The 11951-nt window shown below is 48.3% G+C and overlaps 1 protein-coding gene across 7 annotated transcripts in view; it reads left to right on the forward strand.

The window, feature by feature from the left end:
- SAMD14 (sterile alpha motif domain containing 14) overlaps positions 1 to 11749 on the forward strand; it is a 40677-nt gene extending 28928 nt beyond the window's left edge. For all 7 annotated transcript variants that reach the window (XM_053264862.1, XM_053264864.1, XM_053264863.1 and 4 more), the window contains 4 exons: positions 4807 to 4966; positions 8511 to 8630; positions 10208 to 10363; positions 10726 to 11749. In XM_053264862.1, coding sequence (XP_053120837.1) covers positions 4807 to 4966; positions 8511 to 8630; positions 10208 to 10363; positions 10726 to 10887 — 598 coding nt within the window. In that variant the 3' untranslated portion in view covers positions 10888 to 11749. The remainder of the gene's footprint in view (positions 1 to 4806; positions 4967 to 8510; positions 8631 to 10207; positions 10364 to 10725) is intronic.
- Positions 11750 to 11951: the final 202 nt, after the last annotated feature.

The following is an 11951-nucleotide window of genomic DNA, read 5'->3' on the forward strand; positions in this document are numbered from 1 at the left end:
AAAGATCAAAACAAGCACCTTGAATTGGACCTGGAAACAAATTGGCAGCCAATGTAGCTCTTTCAAAATGGGTGTAATATGATCCCAGTGGATAGCTCCAGATAAAATCCTAGTGGCTGCATTTTGCACTAGCTGCAGTTTCCAAATATTCTTCAAGGGCAGCCCCACGTAGAACACGTTACAGAGATCCAGCCATGATGTGACTAAGGCATGGGTAACTGTGGCCAGATCTGCCCTCTCAAGAAAGGGGAAGCTGTGCAAAGGCATCCCTGGCCACTGCCTCCACCTGAGCCTCCAAAAGCAGAGCCAGGTCCAGCAATACCCCCAATCTGAGCACCTGCTCTTTCAAGGGGAGTGCAGTCCTATCCAGAACTGGCTGAGACCTCTCATCCTGATTGGCTCTCCTGATCAACAGCACTCCTGGCTTGCCCAGATTCAATTTCAATTTATTAGCCCACTTCCAACCCATCACTGACTCCAGTTCCCAACTCAGGACATCCACTGCCTTCCTAGGATCAGGTGACAAGGAGAGATCGAGCTGAGTGTCATCTGCATTTTGCTGACAAAGTCCCTGGATGACCTCTCCCAGAGGTTTTCTGTAGATGTTAAACAGCATGGGGGACATTCCTTGGGTTCTACCCGGATTCGTTCTTGTTGAATCCTGAGAATTATTTGAAAAATGGAACACACACACATGTGCTCTCCCCCGACCAGCAAGTGCCACAAAGGAAGTGGTGTGTCCCAATAAGATGGCCCTGGGGAATGACTCTGTAGATGGTATTTACTCTTGGTCATGACCCAGGCCACACAGATTGCCAGGGCACATGCACAGCGGCCTCCAAAATGGCCGCCACCACCAGAAAAAGGGCCGGAACGGCCCGAAAATGGGCCCAAATGGCACTTGGAAAGCTGAGGGAAGGCTGGTGGGGAGAGGGGGGATTGGCGGAGACCTCCCCATGGCCGCAGCAGCACCCCCCAAAGCCACCAGACTCGGCAGTGTTTACATTTTAAAAACAACTTTAGAACCCCCAAACTGGTTTGAATTCAAGCTGAGCCAGAGAGTTGGCTTGGGGGGCACAAAACCGAACATGCACAGTGCGGTTCGAGTCCAGTTTGGACTTGAACTGAATTAGGCAAACCGGTTTTGTTCACACCCCTATTGTTGCTGGTATCTACCTTACACACACACACACACACACACACACACCCTTTTGGGACAGACTATCATCTTATTTAGTCTGTATTCTTCTATGTAAACAGCTTTGAGAATTTTTGTTGAAAAGCAGTATATAAATATTCTTTTTGTAGTACTAGTAGTAGTAGTAGTAATAGCAGTAGTTCTGAGTACCGGCATGAGAGGAGCTGAAGATAGCATCCGAGAAGGGGAACCTGAGAGCTGGCCGTGTGACATGCACAAGTTTGGTTAGGATGCTTCAGGACAGAAGAGAAGCAGGAGTAATATTACCATCAACACCTGAATTGTTTGGGTGTCTGTGTGTTTGTTTTTCTTTTCAAAATGTAGGTTCATTATAAAAACAGACTGTATTAGACATTCAGACAGTTGTAATCCACACCTCCGGCACTGATTTTCCAATTGAATCTACATAATATACATGTCAGAATCAGGGTTATTTTACATTTTACATGTTATTTCTGAGCTCAAGGAATATAACAAAATGAGCTGATTATCAAGTGAATACTCCAATCATCTCTTTTATCCCAAAATTTCTCTACTTTTTTCCACTAGGGAAACAAAACTGGGAACATTTTGCTTTCTCCCCTCTAGGTTGCCAAGCTTTAATCTATTTAAATGGTAGATTAATGAATTGGAGCTCTCATTGCAGATTAATGTCTGTCCCCTAGTTAACTGGTGGGTTGGAGATTTCAGGGCATATTACCCTGCAGGCCTCACACACAGAGATGTTGGCTGCCTCTTCTCTCTTCCAAATCTGACAAAAAGGAGGTTTTCAAATGGGCTTTTTAAATAGTAGAGAAAATATGTTAGGATGGAAGGAAATCCTGATGGCTTTTCCTTCAGCAACAAGTATTGCAACCAAGCAAATGCAGTTGATAGTACTCAGCGAAAACCAGTGCTAATGCATCTATTTAATCTGAATCTTCTTCAGCACTGATGGGATTACAATGTTCTTTTTATTTGCTTTAAGTCTTTATGACTCTAGTCTGCTCTTATAATAATGAATATTCTGCATTCCAGATTCCACTGCAAAACGATGGTTCTGCCAATGATAGAACCACACCAGAACAGACAGGGAATTTCCTGGAATCTGGTATTGTTCCATCCCTGTTCTGGAAGTGTCTGCAACACAGTAGGTTTCACTACACATGCCTCCCGTGCCATCATGGCGTGAGGAAGAGCCTGTGCACATTCAGCAAAGCCTACTGCATTGTAGAAGATACTTCTTATTTTAAGAATGATTGGTGGTTAGACTATTGAAATGCACATTATCTCCCAAGAGAAACATTTTCCTTCTGTCTGCTCAAAAAGGCACTTACCCCTGAGGTCTGAGTGGTATGTAAATGTATTTAAATTGGATTAATCAATTGCAAGCTAAATTATTAATCAGCTAAACTATGTGATTGATTGGCAGGCCTGATAACTGCACATTCTGATGGTGCTTATATTCTAGAAGGCACCCAGGTTTAGTGTCTAGCTTGGGTAGAGGTCTGCTGAGCTCTACATCAGGGATTCTCAACATTGGGTCTCCAGATGTTATTGGACTTCAACTCCCATAATCCCCAACCAAAGGCCACTGAGGCTGGGGATTATGGGAGTTGAAGTCCAATAACATCTGGGGACCCAACGTTGAGAATCCCTGCTCTAGATGGTCAGGGGCCAAGAGCCAGGGTGGGTGGGAGGCTGGCTGTCAGCCCAGGTGGCAGGGAAAGGGATGTGATGCAAAAGGGTCTGGGAGAAGGCAGATCAGGCGCATTTGGCCTGCTGCTTTCAGCCCCAGTTTGCTCAGACTGAGCAGCAAACCCTGAGGCCAGGGGTCTCAGGCCTGTGAGCAAAACTGGCCCATGGGGACAGCCCTGCCACTTCCTCAGACAGGCTGGTACTGCAGCCTAGATCTGAGGTTCCCAACCGTGTGTGCTCCCAGATATTGTTGGACTACAACTCCCATCATCCTCTGCCACAGTGGCAGAAGGGACGGTGGAATTTGTAGTGCAACAGCATCTGGGCACCCAAGGTTGAGAATCAGGGGTGTTGGAGTGTGTCTGGAGACAAAAAGTGAAGATGGGCTCCAGTCCCCCCATCCCCCCACCTCACTGCCACTTCCTTCGGAGGGGCAGGAGGAAGAGAGCAAAGTGGAAGCTGCTGCTCAATGGGTGGCCCCCTCCCCCAGGGTCCCAAGGACATTTGTCGTCCCCCCCGCCAGCCATTCCCCTGTTCAATTACAGCTATGCCCCTCTTGGGAACTCTTGGCTGAGATGGTGCCCCTGCATTGCAAAGTGTAATCTGACAGATTTTCCAGGAGATTTACTCATTCAGTCTCCTGGAAAATTTGTCAGATTACGCTGCATCGCTGGATCTTGCCTGATAAGAGCCCCGGTCTGAGACACACACATGCCAGTGCCTTATAGAATGATATTCCTAAATTCTATGACAGACAGAATTTAGCAGCAAAACTGTAGCACTGCCCATGAAAGAACCAAACCCTGTCACAAACAGGGAATATACTAGAGTCTGACATGTGGCTGTCCCTATTGGAGAGGCCTCATTGTCCTACTCAGAAGCCTCTCTTGCCATCATGGGAATGCTGATATCATCATCCTACATTGGCGTACTTCTGGCTTGCAGAATTCTTTGGAACCCCTGGAACCTTCTGGAATCAGGATATGGGGCCCTGGTATCTGAAACAGATTTTGAGAGGGGGCCGGAAAGTTTGGCACATATTTAGATGAAATGTCAGAATCTGGTGGTAATCATCTGGAGTAGAAATGGACACTTCTCTCTGCCTTTAGACCTTTAGGAGAGAGTGTAGGCCCATTCACACGTTATATTCAAACACTCGTAAAACAAGTTTCCAGTGTACGGAGGTACAGATCTGCTCACAGGTACAGCCATGCACACATGTTATGCTGAACACTAGGAATGTGCACATAACTGGTTCCGTACACTCCCGGGAGGTGGGGGGTGGTGGCTTTAAGGCATGGGGAGGGTGTCCCCTACAGGCGCTGCTGCCAAAACCACTGATGCAGGGCAGCTGAGTACCTTCTTGCTGTCCTGGTCAGTGAATTACATCACATGTGCTGGCCATTTCTGGTATGCGTGGCAAGAAGGTACTCAACTGCCCCATGTCAGCGGTTTTGGCAGCAGCACTGGCGGGGGAAACGCGGCAGGGGAGGTAAGGACACCCACCCCGTACCTTAAAGCATCCCCCCCCACCTCCTAACCGGCTCTAATGCCGGCATTTCGAACCGGTTTGGCACTCCAGAAAAGGAGTGCCGAACCGGTTCCGTGCACATCGCTACTGAACACAGGTACAAAGGTACACTTCCTATCTGTACCATGCATTTGAAGGGCCTGTATCCAGGTTCACTTTTAAAATGAATCCAGTTACAGTCATCCACAAAAATACGTGTATGAGTGTACAGACATCTGTACCCTGGTACAGCATTATGTCTGAATGGGAGTCTCATGTACACAGCTTTTTGCGACAAAAGGTGGGATAGAAGTGAAACTAAATCAGCCAATTGCCGTTTTTCACATTTGGGTTGTTGCCCCCAACTCTTCATCAGCTGACTAACCCCCTTTCCATGTGGTTGTCTCTCCCTCTCCTGCAGGGAGCTGGTGGAAGGCTCCAGCCGTTCCTCAGTTTCACCCTTCATGCCTTTCTCCTGGTTTACGGACAGCGGGAAAGGGTCTGCTTCCTCGGGCAGCACAGCCTCACCCACTTCCTCCCCCAAGAATGAGACCTTCAGCCGCAAGAAATCTGCCTCACAGGTTATAGATCCCTCTGTTGGGGAAAGGGCTGGTTCCCGATGGTGTGCTGATGTGGCAAGAGGAGTAGAAGGGAACTGGAATATCAAAATGGGAGGAAAGTACCAAGGGCTTGCAGATTGGGCTGCTGCCTGCTTTGGGACTCAGAAAGCTTGGCTTTCCTCTGGCTTGGAAATCTGCTCTCCTGTCCTGGAGGGTGCATATAAGTATACATGGTTTTGTCTGTGAGCCTGCTGTGGACTCACCATTTGCAAGATGCATACAATCCTCTGCTTCAGGCTGAGTTTAGGGGAAACCTTTCTCTCCCCAGTCTGAGCAGATGCTGGGTTGACAAAGTGCTCATTGGCTGGCCCTTGTGTCAATCATGAAACCACCCTCCCTCTTGGAAGAGCAGTTTTCAAAACATAAACAGAGGGGGAAAAACTTTAAAAAGAAATCCAAACAAATGCATAAGCAGATAATTGTGCAGGAGTGGGCAACAATTGTGGGCAACGTGCGGGAAACAAAGTGGGCAACATGCCTGAAGCATGGGGAGGGACCGGCCATTTTTGATCTGGATGCTGTACCTATGTCAGTACAGGAGCAAAGGCATGGGGAAGCAATTGGTGTCGTTTCCTAAACCATATTGAAAGCAGTTGCCCCAAAGCTGAGCTTACTAAAACAAAGCAAAGCAATACAGATAGTCTCCCCTTGCAACCTGTGCAAAGCTGGCAGTTTGTATGCAATTGTATGAAAAATGGTGCTACACCTCAGTTGCTTGTAGCTCAGACTTAAGGTCTTGCAAGCAGATCCTTCAAGGCTTTAGGTTTCAACTACCTGGCAGGGATTTCTTTCTTAGTTCCTTACTGTTCTTTAATCGGTTCCTTTGCCAGCAAGCTAAGCAGGAGGTATCAGGGCTTGAAATTTTTAGGACACAGGGAGAGAGGAGATGAGCCAGAGGAAGGAGAGTTATATTATTTTCTTTCTTATGTTCCTTTCTTCCCATTAATGACTTCTGTCTGAAAAATGTTCTTGCGTGCCCACACAGATGAATTCACAAGTGCACACAAACACATGGATGCACTCCACGCACCTTTCTGCATCATACATTCTCTCGCACACATGTATTCATAGGTTTTCTCTCACTCAGATACACACAATGGGGAGAGGGGAGCGCTCTCTCTCACCCACCCATCCCTATCTCCTCATGCTCCCTTTCCACTCCTCTCCATCTATGGCCAAGCCTTACCCATCTGTCTCTCTGTCTCTTACCATCCTCAGCCCATTCCCATGTTTGGTGCTTCCAGTGTCTGAGAAGGGTGGGCAGGGAGGAATGCCATATTGATGCCATCAGCTAGGTTTCCTGCATTTTACATGGATTTCTCCCTGCCACTGTTGGAAGGGCAGGGAGAACAAGAGGAGGAGGGCTGCCAATTTGTGGAGTATGGGGGTAGCATTTATTTATCATCATCATCATCATCATCATCATCATCATCTTTATGTTATGGATATAGTACTGGAATGCTTGGTCCAGTTTAATAACCTTTCACAGAGATTGTCTTGCTTCCCTTCTACACTACAAGCAAGTGCAGTATCCATTAATCCATTTCACCCCAGCAGCCATTTATTAGCCTACTTTCCAGTAGGCTTATGAGATCACCCAGCATTGTGTGTGTGTGTGTGTGTGTGTGTGTGTGTGTGTCCCTAACTTCACAATGCCTGGATATGAACAAAATTGGGTACAGCTGTAGGGACACCTCAATGGCATAGTTTGTGATGATGTCCTCTGTCCCAATTCAAGATGGTGGACATGTGAACATTTGAGGCACAAGTGTGAACCGCAACTGCCTAACCGATTTGGTCCAAATTGGCTACGGATGTAGAGACACAGAGGGACACATCAATGGCGTAGTTTGTGATTATGTCATTCACCCAGATAAAAGATGGCGGCCTAAATGTTAAAAACTCAAGTAGGCTAACTCGTGAACCACCTAAACGACTGAAGCAAATTTGGTACAATTGTAGTGAGTGACACATAGGGATGCCTCAATGGTGTTGTTATAATGATGTCACCCACCCCAATCCAAGGTGGCAGACGCGTAGACATTTGAGAGGCACAAGAGGGCTGCCTAACCAATTTGAACTAAATATGCTACAGTTGTAGTGAGTGGCAGGCAGGGACACCTCAACGGTGTGGCTTGTGATGATGCCATCCACACCAATTTAAGATGGCAGACCTGTTAACATTTGAGGTGCAATTGGGCTAACTTGTGAACCGCCTAACTGATTTGAACCAAACTTGCTACAGGTGTAGGGACACCTAGGGACAGTTCAAGAGTGTAGTTTCTAATTACATCATCCACCCTGATTCAAGATGGCGAACATGTGAATACTGAAGGTGCAAGTGGGAACCGATTCGGACCAAATTTGGTACAGTTGTAGAGATAATGAAAGGAAAGCAGGCAGATTAGTTCTTACTAGAACAAGCTTGTACTTATTCCAGAGCCAGGCATGCCCAGTAGTCTCTATGGCTTAATTTAGAGTGTGGTATTAACTGTACAGCACTAGAGTGCACTGAAGTACATGGCATGCTTATGTCAAAGAATGAAGCTTATGCTTTACTGTGGGCTGCTCTCATGACCAGAAGCTAGGTAGGAGGAACATCTGGCCAGGCTCCGAGGGCCATGTACACTCCTGAGCGAAGCCCATGTGTCTGCAAAAATCGAGGTAGGAGGAGGGGGAGGCCATTGTGTGCTGGCTGCAATCTGGGTAGGACAGTGCTTTTCCTCCATCCTCAATACACTGCTGGGTACACAATCTAGGTTGGCCACCGCTGTCCTACCCAGATTGCAGTTAGCACGTGACCTCTTCCCCCTCCGCCTATCCTGATTTTCACCAATACCCAACCATTTCTCAGAAATGTGCATTGGACTTGGAACCTGGCTGGATGCTCCTCCTCCCCTGTGTAGCTTCTGGTTGTGAGGACCAGCCCTGTGAGAACCAAGGCTTGTTCTCACGATCAGATCTTGGGTAGGAGAAGCCTCCTATCTAAGTCTGTGAGCTGCACACGCTCCTGTTTTCTGGCTGTGTGTGAGTTTAAAACACAGTAGGAGATGTAGAGCTTGGTAGTTTGTTAAGCCACAGCTGGGTAGGGTGGTTTTTCCTCCTACCTCGTTCCAAGGCTGGGGACGGTATCTGGGAAGGGTATGTTCATCCTATCCTGCCCAAGTTCTGATTGGGACAACAAGCTGACGGCATGGTTCAAATACTAGCTAAGGAGCAATTAGGACCAGCTGGGCTACTCAAGCAATGGAATATACAAGCACCTATTTCTCTTGCCTAGGACACTTTGAGCCCCTAGGAACTTGTTTATAATGCAAGGGCTCAGCCCTAAACTTATGAAGAACAGCATGCAGAATTCCTCACTTCAGGGTTACAACAGCTCCCCTGAACACATTTAGTGTAAGACATTTTAAAGGGAGAGAAACTGATTCCCAGCCAGGGATGAACCTATGATTTTAGAAAGTAGCCATGCTTCTTAACCCCCCATCTGCTCCTTCCTCAACAGGAATCCACCCTAAGTGATGACTCCACCCCTCCCAGCAGCAGTCCCAAGACCCTGAGCACAGCCCCTGCTGAGAGCAAGTGCTCCTACCCTTACCACACATTGTCACAGTCATCTGATGAGGTGAGTCCCTCGGCAAGCAGTGAACTGGCTCCTCTGTTCAGCCAGCCCTAGCGGTGCAGTTTTTGCAGGTATCTCTTTCCAGACTGCCCTTAACATTCCATGAGGACTAGGAACTTCTTTTATACAGAATTTATGTCGGATACTGAATTCATCTGGTCTTGGGTACTGAATTCATTTGGTTGGGATAAGCCCCTTGACCTAACCTAGCTGCTGTTGTCAGGGCTTCGTGTGAGACGGAGCTCATCAGAGTGAAAACATATGGTTAAACAATAACACAGGGGCATCTCTGAGCATATGCAGAGTATTATCTCTCACTCCTGAGTAGTGACAGCCCACGTATTTCTGGATAAAATGCTTGAAAAGTGCCTGTTCCAGGTAGCTACAAGCCCTCTGTTTTAGATCATTGAGCTTAATGAGCCATAGTTCACCAGGGATCCAGCACAGAACCTGCTTTTCCAGTGCTTGGACTCTAACCCAAAGCACTAATAAATCTGTGTGTCTCTGAACATGAACTGAGGGCATTTTATTTTATTGCATTGCATTGCATTGCATTTGGGACACTGGTAACTAAAACCAGCTGATACTCTTCCTGGAGACTTCCAAGACATTTTTCACACCTGGCTTTTAGTTTGCATCTCCTCCAGAATGGATGTGTGTATTCACATATCTGCCAGATTTACCCTGAAGTCCCTGCGAGTGATCAGGAAGCATCACACACCATTTGGGTTCTTCATCGCATGTTAGAGTGTAGGTTTAAAAAAATCCACTTTCTGCATCAGTTTTTTTGGGCAACTTTGAACTTGCAGTAAAGTCAAGCAGAAAAGAGCACAGCCTCTTGTCTGGGAAAGCTACACGCATATTTGATACTATTTAGGAACAGAGGGAGCTGCCTTCTACCTAGTCAGACCCTTGCTCCATCTAGCTCAGTGTTCTCTACATTTGATAGGCAGCAGCTTCTCCTAGATTTCAAGCAGGAGGCTCTCTTGGCCCTAACGGGAGATGCTAGGGATTGACAGGCATGGCTCTTCCATCCAGGCACCGACCACACCAAGATCTGCTTAGCTTCAGCAAGGTAGCTGCATGATGGGCCTTTATGCACCGTGGGACCTGAAGCTTATGTATGCTAGCTTATCCTAAGGGTGCCCCACAGGAAGGTAGTAGATGCTACTTGGCATCCTGTGGTTGGCGATGGCTTGGCATTTGCCGTGACTACTCCAGGCTCGCAGTTGGTGGGCTGTGCGGCATGTTCACTTGTCTTTCTGCCTCTATTCTGTGGGGCTTGGTCAGCCTCTGGCTCTTGGAGCTCATGCTCAATACTCATTCACCACAAGGAGGGATAGGTGTTGTGTGTCTGTGGCCTTGCCAACATGGAGAGGACCATAGTGTTGCCCCCTCTCCACCGTGTTCTCCTTTTCTATCCCAAATCTGACACCCATGGCATGGGGATTTTGCTGGACTGGGGTGGTGGGGGGCAGTGGCATTCCTCACAATGTTGCTCCAGGGAAACCGCCCAAGCTGCTTGTCATATGACACCCCAGTCTGCAGGATCAGGCTGACTCCCTCCCACCTCTCTGTAGTTCTTGGATGAGCCTCTGAGTGCCGCTTCGACGTGGAGCAGTCAGAAGGTGGGCCAGTGGCTGGAAAGCTTGAGCCTGGAACAGTACATGGCAGAATTCGCTGCTCAGGACGTGGACGGCTATCAGTTGCTGCAACTTGATGGGACCAAGCTGAAGGTAATGGAGGCGACGAGTGGGGCTGCTACCCAGACAATGCCTCTGCTTTGAAAATTGCTAGTGGGCAGGTCTGGTGTGACTGGCTGCCATGATGTGCAAGGAAGCACCGGTGCAGCAAGAAGAGCAAGCCAGTAGTGCTTCCCAACTAATTGCACCAGTGCAGTTGCGGGGGGGGGATTTTGAACGACTCCCCCCAGGAAGCCCTCTGGGCCACCCAGAAATATGTCCCTGAGGGTTGCCACTGACTCCTGTGGACCCCAGACTAGGGGAAGCGGGATTGGGTATACAAGCTCTTGAATGTGTGATGTTCCTAATTTTACTGCCATGTGCCTCCATTTTCCCACCACCACCACCACCACCAGGCTCTTGGCGTCAGCAATTCTCATGATCGGTCTCTTCTAAAGCGGAAGCTGAAGGAGCTGAATGCAGCTGTTGAGAAGGAGAAGAAAGCTCAGGAAAAAGTGGAGAAGCAGAAAGAAAAACAGAAGAAGAAAGAGAGGGAGCAAGAGCAGAGGAAAAGCTAGGCGAGGGGGGGAATGGGGATGACTCTTTCCCAGTGCACGTGGCTTATACCTTTCCCCCCCATCACCCCTGGAGAATCTCTAGGGGGAACTGGACCATTTGCAACCAGGAAATGGGGAACAAAAAGCAGGCTGGGCCCTGCTGAAGGTTACGGGTTTGGGTGGGGTATACAGCGAGGCTGACCTTGCTATGGGACCAGGCATAGTAGAGAGATGGTATTTGCTATGCACCACCGACGACGATGGCCGGATGGACCACAAACATGGAGATGGCAATGCCTCTACAAACTCTGCCCCTCCTGCAGCACCTGGGCTGTCCAGCTGCACATTTAGTGGACCAGTAAGCCCTCCTGCCTGCTGTGTTGTGGGGAGACGGGTGGTGAAGTTGTCCGCTGAACCCTGACCCTGTGAATACCTTCTGACAACACCTTCTTACTTTCCTGTAGATTCTACCCCGTACATGATGCTGTTCATGCCGAAGGCCTAGATGTGTTCACGCTCTGTGCCAATATGGTGTCCGTCACACCGCCCTGTTCCTACGAGCCACTGGGGTGCCACAGCTGCCTCACAGACACAAGCCACAGATCACAGACACACACACACACAGACACACACACCATCTCCCAAAATACAGCAGGATGGAAAGAGTGCATGGCGGTGCCCTGTATGCCCCCCACCTCCCTCCCAAACAGATTCTGCATCAGGTCGACCCCCACCCCCCTCTATGCTTACCCAAAGGTCTGCATTGCAGGGTGGGAGCAGGCTGCCCACAGCTCAGAGAAGCGGAAACTGTGTGTGAGTGCTGCAGACGTCTGGCGATACACAATGAGAAACCACAATGGAATAAAAGCAGTTTTAAATTGTTTCCAGGATGCACTTCTTGCATTGTGGTGGAGAGCGAGTGGCTGTATTTGACAGCATTCAAGAAGGGTTCTCAGTGAGCTTCCTAGCTGCCTCGTTCTGATAGATTAAGAAGCGTGTGAGAGATTTATCTCTTTTTTCCCACCTCCTATGGAACTGTGAAGGTATTATTCCTTCTTGCATTTCTACCATACCATCCAAGAAGC

Source organism: Hemicordylus capensis, chromosome 6, assembly GCF_027244095.1.
Source record: "Hemicordylus capensis ecotype Gifberg chromosome 6, rHemCap1.1.pri, whole genome shotgun sequence".
Lineage (NCBI taxonomy): Eukaryota > Metazoa > Chordata > Lepidosauria > Squamata > Cordylidae > Hemicordylus > Hemicordylus capensis.